Consider the following 22,547-nt stretch of genomic DNA (forward strand, 5'->3'; position numbering starts at 1 on the left):
CTGGCAAATTAATAAAAAGTCTTCTGTGACCTCCAAGTTCTTAAGAAACGGTTCTCCGGTAGATTCAGTTCATTCGTAAAAGTGATCAATTCCAAAATAATATCTCAGAGCATCGCAATTTTTTCGTAACCACCTATCCTGGCGAATTGTGTTTGCAATCAATAATAAAAGTTTTCGGTACTGTACGGTAATGGTACTCCGGAACATCCGTGAATGTGGCCAATTCGAAAAAAAATCACGGAGGAACTTCCGAACACTTCGTTGAGAATTTCTGGAGGAACTTTCGGAAGAAGTTCGGTGGAGCTCCCGGAGCAGCTCCCCGAGGAATTACTTGATGAACTTCTGGAGAGATTTGCCGAAGAACTCTCAGAGTTCTCAGAAGAACTTCTAGAGGAATGCCTTTAGGAATTTTCCGAGGGATTACTTGATGAACTTCCGAAGGGATTACCGGAGGAACTTCTAAACAAACTTCCGGAGGAAGTTCTTGAATAACTTCCAGATGAGCTTCTAGAGAAGCTTCGGAGGAATTCAACGAGGAACGCCACCACGCCGCCGTCGCTGGCTAATGATGATCTGTTACGCTAACTGTTGGATTTGGCGTCTTTTACGGATGTTCCGGATTTTATGAAGGAATTTTTATTATTGATAAGAAAATTATTTTGAGCTATCAGTGGAATGTCATTACTTGTCATCGGACGAGTTTGTACAATTCCATTTGATTCCACCAATTGATTTGATTCCACTATGTGTTTTGCCTCCCGTAACACGGGACGTAGTGTGTTGCGGTGTAAGATCTACCAACCAAAACCCTAGCTTAATCAATTTTTCTAGCTAGGGCAATAAGTTGTGGATTAAGTATTCATCGTATTTAGTCCCCGCTACCAACAGCAGTCTCAGAAATAAAACATAATTAATGTTACCTTACCTTGAAAGACTCGAATTCCTCTTGTTTGAGGCTAGACTGTATGCAGCGGAAACAACTTTTTAAGCAATTAGTTTAAAAAAACCTCGGTACCCGGTCCTAGGCCCGAACTGACTGCTGGAAAAATCGAGTTAGTTAAATACGTACTAACTCTTCTTGAACTGGTGAACAATGGTAGTGAGAGGAACACACGGAAGTTCTTATTACTGAAAAAATTCTCTTGCTTGAAATGGTCTTGGTGCTCTTGAGAAAACAAAACAACAACTGTATCGAAGCCGATACTGCATTGCTTATCAATAGTAATGAAGTAATTCGACATGCACTTAAACACTAAGGATACGGGTAACGCTACAATAGATCTAATAACAGGTCGCAGTGGCACACCCGAACAGGAAGATAGAAGAGAAGATTGCAGATACGTATTTCGACCTTAACAGTAAGGCCGTCTTCAGTATCTCGTACTTGACTCGACTTTTATTATTGTCATTGCATATCACGGAGGATTTCCGCTATTGATTGCGTACATAATTCACCCATATGAATGAAAGCAAGAATTAGCAAAGCTGTGGGATGAACTTTTGGAATTGACCATTTTCATTGATATTCCTGATCTCCCGGAGGACGGTTTTGTGCACATTCAGACGTCCTAGAAAATTCCAACTAGGGGAGACTGGGTTGACTTGATCCCATTCTCTGATTTCCGATGTATCACAACCAAGAATAAATAAACATACGCGATTTCCACACAGACTCTCTAAGAATTATCGAAATTTTATTTTTACATACCTTCTCGGCTACTTCGACATAAAACATTATTTTTAACCAATCACTGCCGAACAAATTACGCCGAATTTGGGCCTTTCAACCGAATGATGGCTGTTTACAATCAACACTGCGAAACTATTGACTTAACGATGTCTCGGAATAACAACAGACAATATTTTCAAAGAACAAACATTACAAATTCAGCAATATAAATTCAAAATCAAAATTATACATCACTTTACTAAAAAAAACTATTATTTAATCATACTATAGCATTACAAAAACAAACATGTATATGTATATGTGCTAGTTTACGTTGGTTGACGAAATAAAATAAATAAACTAATGGGGGATCAAGTGTCCTCATATTGAGGCAATAACTTCAAATCCAAATATTCTAAAACTTTGATGGAATGTTGACATTGTCATCAGTACAGATCATTAAGCATATTTATGGCTTTGTGCTGTGAAAAAACGAAAGCATTTCGTCATTGTTATGAAAAGTTGTTCAAATTTTACGTGGTCAATAAACAAATCTTTGGGAAAGTCAAAACACACAAACCGGCCTGCAAAATGAATAAGGTTTGTCAATCCAGAAAACAACTCACCACATAAAGGTTATTTGTCTAGAGGATCTATACTTAAAAATACGCTAGAACAAAACTACTTTAGTTCTCGATAAAACAGGGGGTGATCAAGTCTCCCCGGGGATCAAGTCTCTCCACCTTCCCCTATTGATTGCACAATCACTTCTCCGCTATGGATGTTTTCGAAATAAAATGTGGAGCTCTGGGAGAAACTTCTAGAATTCATACTTTTAGCGGATGTCCCAAATTTCCCGGAGAACCGGAGCCGTTAACAATGTGAATGTTAATGTCTAAAAAATCGAATGTGATTAACTTTTGGTAGGTCACAGAGGACTTTCACTATTTACTCCACATATAATTCACCATTACTACGTGAATGCTAACAAAAGTGCTCAAGTCTGGTATCATATTTTAGGATGAATCTATTTTACGGATGTTTCGGGTTTCTTGTATTGTGGTTTTCGGGCCACAATAGACTTTCCCTATTGATTACATAACCCATTCGATGATATAAACAGTTTCGAGAATTTGCTTTGAGATGAACTTTTGGAATTGGCCACTTTTACGAATGTTTCGGATTTCCCGGAGGGCCGTTTGTGGTCATCTCAGAAGACTTAAACAATTTGTTGCGTACACAATTTGCCCGTATGGATGGTTACGAATAAAAAAGCAATGCTCTGGGATGATTTTGTGGTATCTGCTCCTTTTGGGAGCATTTCCGGGTCGCAGAAGACTTGCACAGGCGATTCGGTTATGAATGAATTGCTATGCTCTGAGATGTATTTTTGAAATTGGCCACTTTTACGTATGGTGCGGATTTTTCGGATGATCGTTTCGGGAGCTTTTTGGGATTACTGAAAACTATCACTACTGATTGCATCCATTATTCGTCAGGATGGATGATTACGAAATAATACAAATCACTGGGATTACCTTTTGGAATTGACCATTTTCACGGATGTTCCAAAAAATCCCAAAGTTCTGGGATTAACTTTTTTAAATGGCCATTTTACGGATGTTCCGGATCTTCCGAAGGACCGTTTCTGGGACATTTTGGGGTCACAGAAGACTTTAACTGTTTGTTGCACCCACAATTAGTCAGAATGAATGGTTATCAAAAAAACGCTAAGTACTAGGATAAACTTTAAGATTTTGCTGTTCTACGGATGTTCCGGATCTTCCGGAGGACCGATTTCTGAGACATTTGGGGGCCACAGAAGCCTCTAACTATTGATTACCCCCACAATCTGCCAGAATGAATGGTTATCAAAAAATCGCGAAGCTCTGGGATGAACTTTTAGAATTGGCCACTTTTACGCATGTCCCGGATCTTCCGAAGGACCGTTTCTGGGACATTTGGAGCACAGAAGACTTTACCAATTGATTGCACCCACAATTTGCCAGAATGAATCATTACGAAAAAATCGCGGAGCTCTAGGATAAACTTTTGGAATTGCCCGTTTTACGGATGTTCCGGATCTTCCGGAGGACCGTTTCTGAGACATTTGGGGGTCACAGAAGGCTTTAACTATTGATTGCCCCCACAATTTGCCAGAATGAATGGTTATCAAAAAATTGCGAAGCTCTAGGATGAACTTTTCAAATTGGCTACTTTTACGGAAGTTCCGGATCTTCCAGAGGGCTTACCGCTCGAGGGATAAATTTGCCCAGAAATGGCATATACAATATAGCAAATACAGTTGGGATCATCAGAGCACATATTTGCAAGCAATTTTATGTTTCATAACACGAAACTCGATAATTAGGTTCCAAATTGAGAAGCTCAAACAGTACCTCTTTAGCACAGGTTCCCCGGGGACTAGAGTGGTCAATTTGGATGAATCACCCCGTGGGCTTGTTATTGGAACCTACAGCTTTCGTTTGGTGCCTGAAGATCGAAAATCGTTTGAAATTTGAGTTTTTGTGATCGAGATGAAATCTTGGGTCCAAATGGACCCCAATGCACAATGTGTAACTTTTTTCTAATGCATTAGGAAGGTTAAAATATTCAAGTTGAAATCGTCGCACAAATCATAGAAAATAGGCGCTCTGTTATCGTCTCTAGTTTCGCCCCAAGCAATACCATGTGCATTCATATCACCCAGTATTAAAACTGGGGATGAGAGAAGAGAGACTGCGCTCCAAAGATGCCGACGATTAAGAGAGGCATTTGGAGGAATGTACACTGAAGCTATGCAAAGATCTTTATTCTTTACATTTACTTGGCAAGCGACGATTTCTAAACCATTAACAGTCGGAAAGGGAATTCTGTAGAAAGTGTGACATTTTTTGATTCCCAAAAGAACGCCACCATAATGATCATTCCGATCTTGGCGAATAATATTGAAATCGTGGAAGTTGATTTCATCTTCAGAAGAAAGCCATGTTTCACAGAGTGCAAATACATCGCAATCGGAGTTGCGAATTAAAAACTTGAACACGTCCAATTTATTTTTCAGACTATGACAGTTCCACTGCAGCACAGAGATTGTATCTTGTATGGCCGTATTATCCATCGAAAGATACAATTCCTGCAAGAAGGGGCCATGAAACAGTCAATTGCTTCAGATAACTTTCAACTATTGGAATAAAGAGGTCAATGATTGCCCTCAATGAATTCGGAATATTGAATAAGTTCAAAATACGATCATCCACAAGGTCCTTAAAGGATATCAATCCTCGCTTGGACGAGATTCTTTTCTTAGAAGTGCGAGTAGCAGTTTTCTGCTCAGAGATATTCCTTGACAGATGTTTCTTTGTAACATCAGTTTTAGGCAATGACGGGAATGTCTTACTGCAACATGGGTCAAAAGGAGCAGTATAGACAGGCTGCTTCGGAATCTTCTTATATATAAAAATGAAATGGTCTGTGTTCGTATCCGCATAACTCAAAAACGGCTGGATGGATTTTTTTCATTTCTTCAGCAGAAACATTCGTTATAGTTTCCGACGGGTTTATATGATATTTCCTAATGTGAAAATTACGAGTAAAGTTGAGCAAACCGTGAATAACTAAAATTGTGTTTCCTATGCGAATTTTGCATGGGCAGTTCGGAACGCACATTCTCGCCTACTGTGCAGGACAACGTCTGCCGGGTCAACTAGTTTTAAATAATCCCCCATTACCATCAGATTTCGGCAAGCTTCTAGGGATGATTTTTGTTTTCTTACGGCGCAATCTCTGGGAAGACAGTTTCTTCCTTTTTCGGGTAGGTCTTTCATTATGTAGCTGCCTAATATTTAGCCACGGTGAACGATTCCGATGCGTGTTGTACACCGTCAAGAGTTTTGAGCGCGGACATACTGCAACGAGGTAGTGGTCGGATTCAATATTCGCACTGCGATAAGTGCGGACGTTAGTGATGTCGGAGAAGAATTTTCCGTCGATTAGAACGTGGTCGATTTGGTTTTCCGTTACTTGATTAGGTGATTTCCATGTGGCCTTGTAGATAGTCCTGCGGGGAAAGAAAGTGCTTCGGACTACCATTCCGCGGAAGGCTGCAGAATTTATGCTCGTTTGCCGTTGTCATTCGATACGGTATGCAGACTATCCGGTCCAATGACCGGTCCATACATTTCCTCCCTTCCTACCTGAGCGTTCATGTCGCCTATGACGATTTTGACGTCCCGCAGTGAGCGTTCATCGTATGTCTGCTCCAGCTGTGCATAGAACCTTCAAACCAATTCCCCGAATGCAATTTCCCCGAAGGTAATTTCCTCGAATGTAACAATTCCCCGAAACATAGTACCTTTTGCAAACACATCTTCATAATCGACTGTATGCGTCCGAAAAATAAACAGCGTTAAAAGTGTGTCAAGTGTGTCTTGTTGAACATTACCAGCGTAATATCCTTTGGTGAAGACGGACGTGGCCATGAGTATCACTAGTGTCCAATCTACAAAGTACGCCGTAACTGTGCTATGCTTATCAGTTCAATATCCTTTGGTAGTATTAGATATTCTTGATCCTCCAAGATGGGTTTTTATAAATTATCAAGATATCAAACGACAATGATCTCCAAGGTGCTTTTTGATCTATAATAGTCGAACAACGGCTGTGTTTTTTTTTAAAAGCAGAATCGCAAACGGCATTTCCGATTGAAAGCGTTTTGGTAAATATTTTTCTATCTTTGACATCAAACTCCTGTCCTGTAAATACCTTTTATATAAGTATAAGGCAACAGTTGATGTGAATCCTTTTAAACAAAAATAATGCGTTTGCCCGGACTAAGGCAATGGTGAATGTGATTCCTTCTTTAAAAATAATGTATTTGCTCGGAATAATGCAATGGTAAATGCGTCGGTTAATTCTTTAATGGGTGTTTCCCCAGATTATTCATGTTATTATTCTATCTTTAATAACACGTATCTGCCCGAAATAAGGTAATAGGGATGTGATCCATTCTTTAAAAGAAGACATTTTCACAAAGTAAGGAAGTGGTAGATGTGGTCGCTTTTTCAGAAATAGGCGTTAGCTCGACTCGAAATAATACAAAGATAAATCGAGAATGATAATAAGGATTAATGCGATCTCTTATTTTGATGCCATTTAGGCCAGAATAAGGAAAAAATATATAAGCAATATGCATTGAATCTATAATATTTTATCGAAAAACATTTTGCCGAATTCATTTTCTCAGAATAGCATCAGGCGGTTTTTTCAGAATGTTGGCATTTTCTTGGATAAGTTAAGCATAGAGGCAGTTTTGAAACATATAATTGCTCCATATCAATCCATTATTATATCTGGCATTATCACTGTCTCATTGTTTGACTATCTATCCTCTTTACCTTATACCGGGCAAATGTGTTCATTTGAGGAAGACATTCATTCATTTCATTTTTTCAGACTAAGGCCGAAGTGACCTGTGCGGTATATAAAAGTCTTCTCCATTCGGCTCGGTCCATGGCTACACGTCGCCAACCACGCAGTCTACGGAGGGTCCGCAAGTCATCTTCCACCTGATCGATCCACCTTGCCCGCTGCGCACCTCGCCTTCTTGTACCCGTCGGATCGTTGTCGAGAACCATTTTCACCGGGTTATTGTCCGACATTCTGGCTACGTGCCCGGCCCACCGCAGTCGTCCGATTTTCGCGGTGTGAATGATGGATGGTTCTCCCAGCAGCTGATGCAACTCGTGGTTCATTCGCCTCCTCCACGTACCGTCCGCCATCTGCACCCCACCATAGATGGTACGCAGCACTTTCTTTTCGAAAACTCCGAGTGCGCGTTGGTCCTCCACGAGCATCGTCCAGGTCTCGTGTTCGTAGAGGACTACTGGACTAATGAGCGTTTTGTAGATTGTCAGTTTGGTACAGCGGCGAACTCTATTCGATCGGAGCGTCTTGCGGAGTCCGATCTCCAGCCACTATGCGTCTCGGAATTTCTCTGCTGGTGTCATTTTCGGCAGTCACCAGTGAGCCCAAGTACACAAATTCTTCTACCACCGATGCCAACTCGCGGTGGTTGGCTCACATTGTCTTCTCTTGAACCTCTTCCTATCATGTACTTCGTCTTCGACGTGTTGATGACTAGTCTGATCCGCTTGGCTTCCCTCTTTAGTCTGATGTAGGCTTCCTCCATCTTCTCAAAGTTTCGTGCCATAATATCTATGTCGTCGGCGAAGCCAAATAGCTGGACGGACTTATTGAAAATTGTACCACTCGTGTTAATCCTTGCTTTTCGTATTACCCCTTCCAAAGCGATGTTGAATAGCAGACACGAAAGACCATCACCTTGCAGTAACCCTCTGCGGGTTTCGAAGGGACTCGAGAATGTCCCTGAAACTCGAACTACGCACATCACCCGATCCATCGTCGCTTTGATCAACCGTGTCAGTTTATCCGAAAACCGTGTTCGTGCATTGGCTGCCATAGCTGGTCCCGATCGATTGTATCATATGCGACTTTGAAGTCGATGAATAGATGATGTGTGGGCACGTTGTATTCGCGGCATTTCTGCAGTACTTGGCGAATGGCAAACACCTGGTCCGTGGTGGAGCGTTCGCCCATAAAACCCGCCTGGTACTGCCCCACGAACTCCCTTGCAATTGGTGCTAGTCGACGGCATAAAATTTGGGAGAGTACCTTGTAGGCGGCGTTCAGCAATGTGATTGCGTGGTAGTTGCTACAATCCAGCTTATCGCCCTTTTTGTAGATGGGACACATGACACCTTCCATCCACAAATATTATTACAAGACATTGAAGACATTATTACTTCCTTTTGCTTTAAACCGTGCAGATGAATTCATCATACCAAGGAAACTTATACATTTAAAGAAGGCAACTGCATGAATGTCTTGTGTGGCAAGTGCAATGGACAAACTGCGCTCAAGGAGCCGAAAATGCTTTCCACCCTGAAGCATCCTAAGCCGAACCGGGAATCGAACTCGCTATCTCCGGATCAGAAATCCTACAATCGCTTTGTGCCGCACTAAAAAGAAGAGAGAAGCATTCGGGGAAATGTTACATTCGGGGAATTGTTTCTTTCGGGGAATTGTTATTCGGGGAAATTGCATTCGGGGAATTGGTTTTCGAGGAATTGTCGTACAATCCCTTCAAAATTATTTATATCTGCTTATAAATGTTATGTGTGTATTCAACGTATTTTTCATATCTTGAAAATTGGCCAGCATAGTTACGGTGTACTTGGTAGATTGGACACTAGTGATACTTATGTTTTTATTTTGAAATCTCCATTCAGATTACTACTAGAAATCAAGGTGGTGTGGTCTTTAATTTTAATCTAGGACAAAAATCGCAAAGGAATAAGGATTATTCCTCCTGGGCTCCTTAGCTTGGAAGGAAAAAGGAATGTTGATGTAGGACTTACTTGATGAGAGACCCTCGACTCAGCGACACCCTCATAAGTACCATGGAGTTGGATATTGGGGGAGGAATTCGTTTGGTCAGGATTTATCTGTAGCTGACACTGTGACCATAGTAGATCTTATACCGTAACATACCACGCAAAGGTGTCTATCCAGCGTTATGGGGTATTTTTCTTATCCTGGAAATTTAACAAAAACCTTGGAAAAACCTGTAAAAATCAGGGAACTTTTATTTTGAAAATGAGTCGCCACCCTGCTAACCGAGATGACCTAATTTTAACGCTGACCATACTTTACTACTATCGCATTCAATATTTTCTATCAAATTGTCAAAATAAATAAGTGTTAACTCGTTCATTATGCCTTTCTTATCACTGCAGATTGCTGATCCACCAACACCAGCCGTGTTTCGTTTGCTCTCTGATAGAGCGCTCGACGGAATAGGAACGACCTGGAACGATAAACATATCGCGCGCCGCGCATTATTCGTCAAGTGCCCGCGTGATTAAGTCACAGCACAGGCGGCCGTTACTCGGTCGAACATGTTGGCTTTCAACTTAAACTTAGTTGGAAATCGTTCTCTAAACAAAACTGATCTGTTCGGTTGATATCTCGGTGTGCAATGCAGAACCAACAGTTTTATGCATTCAAGTTCGTGATCATGGTTTTAGAATAGCTATATTATATGACAATAAAATAAACAACGAAAAGTGCCATATGTGTAAAAGTGATAAAGAATATGCAACGTCATCAAACATATCTAGCGCGATAATGGATTCGACGAGACAGCACTCGTCCTAGATTGCATATCATTGTGCGAGTTTAATACGCCAGCAGAATCAGATCCTCAGCGGCGCCGTGACACGACCCGAATGTAATCTCTCCACCAACTGCCGCATTCGCTTTCAAGCAAACAGCTGAGCTGATAACGCCCGACGTCGCTTTAGCTACCCTGTGACACATGATATTAGATTCGGTGATAGCTTAAACGATATGCGCTGCCCCGCACCCGGGAGATATCGACATTGTAGGCGAGATACACGCTCGTTGGTCATTCAAAGCAATTTGAAAGCGGCTGCTGCAACAGGTGATAGTACAGTGATAACCCCGGGAAGTGCCTACGTGACTGGAAGTGTTCTGTTTTTGTGCTGGAAGTGAATATTTCACCGGACCGCATCATCAGCCCCAGTGGCAGACATAGACATGGCTGAACCGGCTCAACTGCGACCCCCAGACGGCGGCTGGGGATGGATGGTGGTTTTCGCCTACGGCATGGCCAATGTAAGTCAACTTGTACCCAATTTAACCAAATTAACAATTGCCCTTCCGATCCAATATAAGATTTTTCACCTACGTCAGATGCACACGGGACCAAATAGAATAAATCCAACTTAAATCATTCCAAGGGGATTGCCAGTTCCCGTTCGCCCGTTTGATGAATAAACGCAAGCTAGTGCTTCTTTGTCTTTCGAAATTTTGCACTTGGGCCTTGATGTGTACCCAAGTGTTTATGGCCGACGTCTAGGTGACATGTGGGGAATTAATTCTAATTCGCCTTGATTATCAGTGCTCGTGCGTTATCTGGTGGAATCATTTAGGGAGATATTTGTTTTGGGGCGGAAGTTTGTGCAATTCGAATTTAAGTTTTCACATTTTTTAAACAGCTGCCTGAATAACTCGATGCGTATGGAAGCTACTACTACTGAAATGCTTGTTAAAATTCAGTTTATCTTGTACGCACAGAATTATTATTTAAGTTTACTTGATGTTTTTCTTCAATGGCTCTTAATTTCGGTTGGAACTTAGTCTGTTTTTTAACCTCTGTTCAGCCATCCGCTGGTATGATTGGTATAAAATACCTGCTACGGTGCATAAAGTCTGCCCATGATGGGAATATAATAATTCATGAACTAGCATCACTAGGAAGGTTGGCTGAAGAAGCAGCTTAGTGCCAACACAAGCACTTAGGTAAAAATTTGGACTTATCATGCCAGGAGACCATCAATAGATGAAAATTTACAAGACATTTTCATTCATGCTCTGAACTCGTCGGATCCTTTGAGCTCACTAAACTTAGGTAACCGAGTTAAAAATAAATCTAATCTGGAATACGATGTTCAAAATTTTTTAGTGACTGAAAGCTCCTGCAGTGCATGTGCAACAGATGTGAAAAGTGAGAAAAATGCCATATCTGATTTTAATCGATCTTAAAATAAATAAATGTTGGTTGAACGGAATGTTTTTTTTCGGCATGCAGTCTTTGGAGGGAAGCTGAATGATGTCTATTTAATCATCGCCGACGTTTCGGTGTTGGATTTACACCTTGTTCAGGGCTTGATTACAAAATTCTCCCTGAAGAACTGTAAATCCAACACCGAAACGTCGGCGATGCTTAAATAGATATCATTCAGCTTACCTCCAAAGACTGCATGCCGGAAAAACCCGTTCCGTTGTACACAAATCAGTCGATTACAATCATGATAAATGTTGGTTGTTTCGTGTAGGTTTCAAATCTTGTATTCATTATGCTTGTTTTATGGGTTAAGAGCCTGAACCAATTTGAAAAAAAAATCCTTCAAAGACAACCAGTTACGCTTGTAGATTCAAAAGCCTGTATTCCATGGAGTCCTTGGGCGACTTAGAACATCTGTACAGCTCAGGACAATACACATTTTTGCCTTTCTCGTACAACAAAGTTGTACCGAAAGGCTATCATTTCACTCCAAAATCGAACTTTTTATAGAAGGCTCAGAGACCCATAGTGTTATATACCAATCAACTCAGCTTGACGAACTTAGCAAATGTCTGTCTGTCCGTGTGTATGTGTGTGTGTGTGTGCACATGTGCCATAAAAAACATTAGCCAATTTTTCACATAGTAATTCTTAACCGATTCTCTCGCAACAAGTTGCAATCGACAAAGAATAAAGCGTAGTTGATCACTATTGAATTTCATAACGATTGCACATTCCAAAAAATTCTAAATATTCAAATGGTTATGATATATCGTGAAAAAGTCATAACATGCTATAAAATGCCTTGTAGAATCAGCCCATGCAAGCTCTTCTACTCGCTTTAGTACAAGACTTGAGTACAACAAATGCAACACAAGTTTTGATAGCATGCCAGTTACGTTCATAACGCCAAAACGCTTCTGCAGCTTTAAAGCTGGGTGGTGCGGATAGAATCGATTTGGTTGTCAAACTGAAGCCAAAATTTTCTATTGTGCCGGAGCCAAACATTGAAGATTGTGGTTATGTTCGTTTCTGATCTAATATTGAGAAGTATTGTTATTTTTTTGGGAAAAAATAAAAATAAATTTTGTTGAAGTTTTGTATTCTTTGTAACAAATATTCTCACATTATATTTCGAGTGGAAAATTAGTGGGAATGCAACTAAAAAGCACTCGTCACGAAATTTCAAGAGATTCAGCAGCTGATTGGAGCATGAATGTATGTAAACAATCGTAAAGTCATGTAGAGTCTAGCGCATTTGTGCGCTTTCATGCAGCGTGGAAAGAGAAATTCGAAGAGCGGGAAATGTTTGACAGTCAAGTAACTGCAAAATAATTTTGTTTATGGGAGTGATTTCAAAATATCCCTCTGCTCGCTTGAGCGCAGAAAAGCGGCTCTATCCGCAGTACCCAGCTTTAAAGCATAATAAAAAAAGATCGAATGAAACGCACACGCTAATAATACTTTACTTAGAATTTTTGAAAATTAACTCACAAAAAACTCAGCATTTCAGCTAATATTCCGGGTTGGAGTGATTAATTATGTACGAGAAAGGCACAATCACTGCTAGGTGGATCAATCTGGGTTTTTTAGTTTGAGTTCTATAGGTCTGCACCATAATAAAATTTACATCAATAGACTGCTGTGAACGTACGTGTTACGTTCGTAGATAAAAAGGGATTATTCCATAGAGATCAAAGAGCTATATTCCAAAGGATTTTTGAAAACCTTAGAGGTAATAACGACATGCAAAACATGTATTTCACATATTTTAGACATTAATCTTTGAAATAAGTGTAAATAACGTAAAGGGAGAGGGGAGGTCCTCGCACTCGGGGGCGTACGCATCGTTGGTGATTTGTAGATGCTTGTTTGTTTCTTCATAGACCCCGAAGTTGCACACCACTTCTTTTTCTTCTTCTTATTGGCTTTATATCCCCCACTGCGACATTGCCGCCTCGCAGTTTCCACTACTGTGTTCATTCAGCACTTCCATAGTTATTAACAGTAAAGTTTCTAATCCATTTTACCATTCTTGCATTCATAAATCGTGAGGCTGAACACGATGATATTTTTATGCCAGGAAAGTCGAGAAAATTTCCAAACCCTGACCGGGAATCGAACCCAGCCACCTTCAGTATTGCCTTGCTTTGTAGCCGTGCATGCACGGCAAAGGAAGGTCCGATGGAACCCTATTTTCTTCACCAGCAGGCTCACCTGAATTTTCTGCAGTGCATCGATATCATTGCGATCGTTGCCATATATGCAAAATGTAATGCATTAAAGAAGACACTTAACGTCTGTGAAAATAAATAAGGATGACCGAGAAATTAATGAATTCCAACTGTGTAAAAAGCTGGGTTTTCAAACAATCGTGTTAAACGTAATAATTAAACCAGAATGAAATACACTGGATTTTGTTTTTACGCATATTACATTTTCTCAATTTTCCACTCATCCTAAATGTTAAACGTATATTAATTATCATGTGATTTTTCTTTGATTTATTCTGGATTTTTTGAAACATGTTGCGATGAGTTTGGTGGCAAATTGAAGTCACACGATCAAAAATACGAGCGAAAAAAAATCGTGTAAAAACAAAATCCTGTGTACTTTGAACACCATGAAATTTATACCACAGAAAGTGGGCGCCTAGGTGGATATACCACTGTAAAATAATTCTTGCAGCGGACTCTTTCCGTGCCGCTGCAATACAATAAATGATTGCGGATTCTAACTGGACAGAGCTTTAAATATAGTGCATTATGACCATATGGCCAAAGCTTCTCTCGGAAAAGGACAGCTCCTCCGCACGATTATGACACACAGAAATATAGTCAAAATGCGTTACAATGACAATCAGGATGGACCTCCGAGATATACACGAACAGCGGAGCTATGCGCTGTGTACAGAGGGAAGGAGGGAAGGGTGGACAATTCATAGAATAAATATAGCCACAGGAATGTTGTTCGACGAAGCCAGGAAAGAGCATTGGCATAAGCATGATTGACCGCCAACGGTTGCTACTCCGTTATTGCCAGGTCAGCTGTAATTACACAGAAAACCAACAGATGAAGTTTGGGACTAACATCATCTTCAGTGTGTAAGAACTGGTGACCCAAATATAAACAATACTAGCGCCGGCCATATCCGAATGCAGGTCAATTGAGGGATAGGTAGGAAATTATTTTTAATATGAAAAGTTTGGAAAAGGCCTGTATTATGTCCCATGTCCGTGTTACATGGGAACATTTCCGCAGGCCTGAGGGAAATTTCCAAAACCCCACTCAGTGCCGTAAGTGCCAAAAATCAATTAAGGAATAGGTAGGAAACTGATGACGCGATACTCGCTTTGATAGAAACCGACGAGTCATCTGCACTTCCACGAGAAATCACTGGGATGTTGGATATATGGGGTAGGGAGTGTGGCAGGGTTCGTTTTGGTAAACGGTCTGCCATGTATAGCGTGTAGTTTGATTTAACACAAAAACAATTGAAAAACGCTAAATATTTTAATTATCGGATGCGAACTGAATTTTCACTTTCTGATTAACCTATTCACCCGCACAAAGCAGAACAAAATTTCGGTGACCTTGCTTACTGGAGAATCTGAAACACGAGAAATCACGCACTGAACTGATTAATTGATCAAAGTTAATTGCCTATTTCCGGGGATAAAACCACCCGACTTGAACATTAATTTACAATGTTGTGAAAACTCATATGTGAATATGTGCGTTATGTGGAAGATATTGATTTGGAGAACGTATTGGAGGTAACCACTTTCCCTTCGATGGGACTTGAACCCATGACCCTACAATACGCTAGACTGGTGCTTTAACCAACTAAGCTACGAAGGACCTCCGTCGGGCTTCGCAACCTAGCGGCTACTGAACGAGCTCGAGATTCTCAAATAGGACGCAGTGATGTGACTATGCGTCCAATTTGGGAGTCTCGAGCTCGTTTAGTAGCCGCTAGGTTGCAAAGGCTGTAACTGCTGCCGACGTCCATACGTCTATGCAGTGGACATCCGCACGTCCCTAACTAGCTCTCTAAGCTTGAGATACTCAGGCTTCGCCATCTACCTGCTTGAGGACTCACAGAAGATGAAGAAGGGTGGACAAAACAATATTGTATCGACGCAATTGCATGTAATAGCCAAAAGGAAAGCGAGTGATTAAGAAATAGATATAGTTACATTTTATTTAACTTTTATTTATTTTTTTCATTTTCTTGTGTTAGTGGTTAGGGTTGGTAAATGTTGTGGCCAATCGATGCGTTGGGGCCCTTTAGAGTACATGCTGGCTGACGGTGACATACCACTGGATCTGGATATCCGCCTTGGGATTTGAAGGTTCCCAACTTGTAGGGTGAGGCCGGCGGAGCCGTTTGATTACCACGTGTTGCTTGACTGAGCCTTGCTGCTTAGGGTTTGTTGGACTCGACGACCAACAGGGTTCTGGATGCACGAGTTGCTTGCTTATCTGGGGATCTTGACTAAGATGCCTGGAGCTCATCTCGTTTACGGCCGGCAGTGAATTTTAATAAGGTTTTATTGTGGGAATAATTAAAGCCTATTGTTTTATGGTGGTCATAAACAATGCTAACGAACAAAGGTTTTATATCACTCTTGAGATATTCATAAAACTCTTATAAACCATGTTTTAAAACTAATTTTTTTGCTAGCTTTGAAGTTTTAATAATAGTTTTATTATTGCTTTCAAATGCATCATAAAACCAGTTTGGGTCACTGCTTTAAAACAACTCAACGTAACTCGATCTATTCGCCATGTTGAATTTGGAAAGCAGTGTTGCTGTATAACTTATACCTGAATCATGCAATTAGACGCATAATGAGGTTAGCATATTTTTACCGACATAATGTGAGTGACATGTGTTTCTGATAAACTTAAGATGCTTCTCATTTCCCAAATTAAAAAAAAACCCAGATTAATCCACCTAGCGGTGATGATGCCTTTCTCGTGCGGTAAAAAAATAGTATTTCGGGCATTACTTCTAAGCCCATCGTCCGATCGGGCCAATTTTCAATAGGAAATAATTAGACAAGATTCTGCGTCTAGTGCAACCTGTTGCGAGGAAATCGGTTCAGGGTAAGTGCATTAAAAGTGAGCTAGATTTTTTTACGCGCTTTTTTTTTGAGAAAAAGTATTTTGGCCATAACTACCAAGCCCATTGTCCGATCCGTCCAATTTTCAATAGGAAACAATGGGGCAGTATACTGCGTCGAATGCAGCCTGTTGTGAGGGAATCCGTTTAGGGTAAGTGCATTAAAAGTGAGCTAGACTTTTTTACGCGCTTTTTTATGAGGAAAAGTATTTTGGCCATAACTTCTGAGCCTATAGTCCGAATCGGCCAATTTTCAATAGGAAACAATGGGGCAGTATACTGCGTCGAATGCAACCTGTTGCGAGTAAATTGGTTGAGGGTAAGTGCAAAAAAAGTGAGCTAAACTTTTTGCTCTTTTGGTGCGCACATACACACACACATACACACACACACGCACACACACAGACATCACCTCAATTCGTCGAGCTGAGTCGATTGGTATATGACACTATGGGTCTCCGAGCCTTCTATAAAAAGTTTGTTTTTGGAGTGAACATATAGCCTTTACGTATACTTAGTATACGAGAAAGGCAAAAATAACTAAAAAGCGACAGGGAAAAAATTCCCTGGTCCTATGAATCTCCGGTGTTATCCAATAATACCAATAAAGTTTTGTCAAAAACAATTCGATTTCTGTCAATATTAATTATGTTCTATGAGCAGGGTTATTTGGAAATTATTCAACTGTAACTCTTATGTTTTGATATTGATTTGAGAAATGAGACACATAAATATGAAATGTTGTTAAATATACAATCAAGAATCATTTTAATTCACGATGATTTCGAGTTTCCGGTTTCCAATTCGATTATTCGATAATTTCGAGGCGCGTTGATTTTAAGCTTCTACAAACTCAATATTCACGATAAATTTGGTTGCGCATGTCATTCTGCTGTATGAACACTTAAATAATACTACATTTTCAGCATCAAATCAGAAACATTATTTTCCACACATCAGCTTTACATAGGGGACATTGTTATCTAGTGAAAATAAAAACAAAGGCATTGGAATGACAATAAATATAATCCATGATATGAAATTGAAACAGTTTTATTGTTACTCTTATGATGGTCACGACAACCTCTTCTAGAGGATCAACAAATTCAATACAATGTTTAATTGCAGTTTTATTACTACTCTTAATACGGTTTTAATAACTTCTTCTAGGTTGGTCCATTAGGCCGGAAGGCTATCTTAATGATGTCATGAAGAGGTTTTGGTGGAGTTATAAGTTTTATTAGCAGCTGGTCATGAAAACCTCTTATAGAGCATGATAAATCGAAGACCACTATGCGCTCTTCGACCGTCAAACTTGACCGGTCTGTCTTCGATCACTCCTTAACTCGCACTCCCGAACATTCATTTCATTTCATTTATTCAGACTAAGGGCGAAGTGGCCTGTGCGGTATATAAGAGTCTCTCCATTCGGCTCGGTCCATGGCTACACGTCGCCAGCCACGCAGTCTACGGAGGGTCCGCAAGTCATCTTCCACCTGATCGATCCACCTTGCCCGCTGCGCACCTCGCCTTCTTGTGCCCGTCGGATCGTTGTCGAGAACCATTTTCACCGAGTTACTATCCGACATTCTGGCTACGTGCCCGGCCCACCGCAGTCGTCCGATTTTCGCGGTGTGGACGATGGATGGTTCTCCCAACAACTGAGGGGCCGTCCATAAAGTACGTCACGCCTCTAGGGGGGAGGCGGGGTTCTGAGCAGCGTGACGATCCATACAAAAATTTTAGGGGTTTGTTACAAAAAAACGTGACGAAGGGGGGAGGGGGGTTGAAAATCGCCATTTTTTGCGTGACGTACTTTATGGATCTTCCCTGATGCAACTCGTGGTTCATTCGCCTCATACACGTACCGTCCGCCATCTGCACCCCACCATAGATGGTACGCAGCACTTTCCTTTCGAAAACTCCAAGTGCGCGTTGGTCCTCCACGAGCATCGTCCAGGTCTCGTGTCCGTAGAGGACTACCGGTCTAATGAGCGTTTTGTAGATTGTCAGCTTGGTACGGCGGCGAACTCTATTCGATCGGAGCGTCTTGCGGAGTCCAAAGTACGTACGATTTCCAGCCACTATGCGTCTCCGAATTTCTCTGCTGGTGTCATTTTCGGCAGTCACCAGTGAGACCAAGTATACAAATTCTTCTACCACCTCGATTTCTACACCACCGATGCGAACTCGCGATGGGTGGCTCACATTGTCTTCTCTTGAACCTCTTCCTATCATGTACTTCGTCTTCGACGTGTTGATGACTAGTCCGATCCGCTTGGCTTCCCTCTTCAGTCTGATGTAGGCTTCCTCCATCTTCTCAAAGTTACGTGCCATCCCGAACACCGAACCTTTTTCAGTTTTCTGCTCGCTTTTCTGCTCCCTTTCGCCCGCAAACATAGGGTGGCCATATAGTGAGGTTCGCTCCCGAGCGAATCGTGGAAAAAAGGGGAGGGTTAGTTATTGCTTACACAGTGAAAGTAGACTAGGCACATTGTATTACTATCTAGTCTACGTAAGGCACTGCATGCGAAGTCTCACAGCATAAAATTGGGTCAGGCAAATGTGTCGATAAGTATTTTAAGCTTATTATAGGGTAACAAGGCCGGCGGAGGTCCTTCATAGCTTAGTTGGTTAAAGCACCAGTCTAGCGTACTGTAGGATCATGATTAACTTTATTGCCGGCCGTGCAATGCAGAACACAATATTTCGGCCGATCGCGCGAATTTGCACAAAAACAGTTTTTTGTTGTTTTCTCGAAATTTCGTAAAATGGACTTATGCAGTTTCTCAAACAAATGATTCATTTAAAGCCTGATGGTCTTTTCATCAAAAGAGATCCAAATTATTTTATTTACCGAAATGATCGTCTTTACAGCGTCTGTGGTGGGGTCGCCATTAATAGACGTATCAAACATAAATTAAATTCTTCATTTGAAACCATAGTTGGGAGTTTCTGTTGAAACAAATTTTGGACAATTCTCTTTTATAGCTGCCTACTTGCCTTTCCAGTGCAGTGGGCAGTAAAGGAATTTGTTAAGAGCTGATCTTCAAATTCTAACTCGCGACAAATCCAAATTTTTCATAATTTATGACTTCAATGCCAAACAATTCATGGAATAATGCTCAAAGCAATTCCAATGGTATGGCGTGGAAGACCAATGGACCGCCATCAAGAGTGCCTTCATCATCACCAGCGAGAACAATCTGGGCGAACTACGCACCCAGAGAAAACAATGGATCACCGATGAGACCTGGAGAAAGATAGAGGAGCGAAGAGAAGCCAAAGCCACGATAGAGCGATCGAAAACCAGAGGAGCCAAAGTCTTAGCCCGTCAACGATACGCGGCTTTTGAGAAGGAAGTAAAACGCTCATGTCGACGGGACAAGCGAGCGTGGGCAGACTCTTTGGCCGACTCTCCGGGGACATTCGCCTCTTCTACGACATCTCACGACGCTTAAGCGGGGCGAAGATGAATGCAACGATGCCTGTGAAAGACGCGAATGATCAGTTATTGACCGACCCAACTGACCAGCTGAAAAGCTGGTTCGAGCACTTCGATCAACTTTTTCAAGTGCCAGCTAGGCCATCACCACCTCGGAATGATCTGCCTAGGATCCGACGTATAACACGCGTCAATACCGAAGCTCCATAACTGCTAGAAATTCAAACAGCCATCCAAAACATGAAATCGAATAAAGCCCCAGGGGTCGACCGCATATCAGCCGAGATGCTCAAAGCTGACCCCATGACATCTGCTCAACTACTGCATCGTTTATTTCGTAATATCTGGAACACCGCAACTTTCCCGGTCGACTGGATGCAAGGTATCTTAGTGAAGGTGCCCAAAAAGGGTGACCTGACTTTTTGCGATAACTGGCGAGGCATTATGTTGCTGTGTACCGTTCTCAAAGTTCTGTGCAAAATTATTCTAGCCCGGATTCAGGAGAAGATCGATGCGACTCTCCGGCGGCAGCAAGCCGGATTCCGTGCCGGAAGATCCTGTGTGGACCATATTGTCACGCTCCGCATCATTCTGGAGCAGGTCAACGAATTCCAAGAGTCCCTTTACTTGGTATTCATTGACTACGAAAAAGCTTTCGACCGTCTCAATCACGAGAATATGTGGGGCGCCCTGAGACCCAAGGGGGTTCCTGAGAAAATGATCGGCCTCATCGAGGCACAGTAAGAGGCCTTCTCGTGTAGAGTGCTGCACAATGGGGTCTTGTCCGACCCTATCCGGGTCGTAGCTGGTGTGAGACAAGGATGTATTCTATCACCGTTACTGTTCCTCATCGTAATCGACGAGATTCTGGTAGATGCGATTGACCGTGAACCAAACCGCGGGCTGTTATGGCAGCCTCTAACCATGGAGCACCTAAATGACTTCGAATTGGCGGATGATGTTGCACTCCTCGCGCAACGGCGCTCTGATATGCAGAGTAAGTTCAACGACCTTTCCGAGCGCTCCTCTTCGGCAGGTTTAGTCATCAACGTCAACAAAACCAAATCGTTGGATGTAAACACGGTGACTCCTTCCAGTTTCGCAGTAGCCGGGCAACCAGTGGAGAATGTTGAAAGCTTCCAATATCTAGGTAGCCAAATGGCGTCAGACGGCGGTACCAAGATCGACATAGGCGCACGGATCAAGAAAGCAAGGGCTGCTTTTGCGAGTTTAAGAAATGTCTGGAAAAACAGGCAGATAAGTGAACGCACCGAAATACGAATTTTCAACTCTAACGTGAAATCTGTGCTGTTATACGCTAGCGAAACATGGTGTGTATCAGTGGAGAACACTCAACGGTTGCAGGTGTTCATTAACAGATGCCTGCGGTATATAACGAGCTCCATCGTCGTTGTCACCAGAGGCCGATAGCAACAGAAATTCGGGATCGGAAGTGGGGCTGGGTCGGCCACACTCTACGTAGGGGCGGAAACGAAATCTAACCTGGCAACAGGTTAAAGCGATAGCCGGGCAACGCTCAGGATGGAGATCTTTCAAGTCGGCCCTTTGCACCACCGGAGGTGTACAGGATCCATAAGTAAATAAGTAATTCTAATGGTAAATATTTATTTGAAGATTGTTCTGCGGGATATTATACTATTCAATATCCCAATGGACCAACTTGTTTTTCTTCCAGTCGAAATCCTTCGACTATTGATTTGGTTTTAACGGATTCAAATCAGCTGTGTGGCCAGAGCCGGATTTATGGGGGGGTTGTACATTTTGGGGCCCTCACAAGCTGTTTGCCCGGGCCCCCCTTCCGGCTAAATCCGCCCCTCTGTGTGGCCAATTGGCAACTCATGCTGACTTTGACTCTGATCACCTTCCTGTGACGTTTGAAATATCACAAGAATCCAATCTATAATCCAATCAGCTCTACTTTTAATTATCATAGAGCTGATTGGGATTTATATAAATCGTATATCGATAGGAATTTTGATGTTGATATTCCTCTCGATACCAAAAGTGATGTTGATAATGCTCTCGTATATTTGACAAATTTAATTGTCGAAGCCAGAGGCATTGCAATTCCTAAATGTGAAATTAAATTCAATTCCATTATTATTGACGACGATCTTCAGCTACTTATCCGCCTTAAAAATGTGAGGCGAAGGCAATACCAAAAAACGGCGAGAATTGCCAAATGAAATTAAAAAACGTTTCACTATTCTGAAAAATACCAACTTTGAGAATAATGTCTCGAAGTTGGATCCCAGCTCGAAACCCTTTTGGAAATTAACGAAAATTCTTTAAAAAACCTCAAAAGCCAATTCCAGTGCTTAAAGAGGGAAATAAAATTTTATTAACAAATGGCGGAAAGGCTCAAAAACTTGCTCAGCGGGTCGAGAGTGCCCATAATTTTAGTCTAGGTCTCACTAGTCTAATTGAGGATCAGGTTACACGGAGTTTCGAAGACATTCTCAATCAAGAGAATGTTTTTGACTCTTCGCTGGGAACTAATTTGGATGAAGTGAGATCTATTATTAAAACATTTAAAAACATGAAAGTCCCGGGTGATGATGGTATTTTCTACATACTTATCAAAAACTTCCTGAGAGCTCTTTATCCTTTTTGG

The 22,547-nt window shown here is 41.6% G+C and overlaps 1 protein-coding gene across 1 annotated transcript in view; it reads left to right on the top strand.

Moving 5' to 3' along the window:
• LOC134225289 (uncharacterized) overlaps positions 1-22,547 on the top strand; it is a 34,442-nt gene that overhangs the window by 6,766 nt on the left and 5,129 nt on the right. The window contains exon 2 of the mRNA XM_062705240.1: positions 9,487-10,387. Within this exon, the coding sequence (XP_062561224.1) occupies positions 10,310-10,387 (78 nt within the window). The 5' untranslated portion in view covers positions 9,487-10,309. The remainder of the gene's footprint in view (positions 1-9,486; positions 10,388-22,547) is intronic.

The sequence above is a fragment of the Armigeres subalbatus genome, chromosome 3 (genome assembly GCF_024139115.2).
Source record: "Armigeres subalbatus isolate Guangzhou_Male chromosome 3, GZ_Asu_2, whole genome shotgun sequence".
Taxonomy (NCBI): domain Eukaryota; kingdom Metazoa; phylum Arthropoda; class Insecta; order Diptera; family Culicidae; genus Armigeres; species Armigeres subalbatus.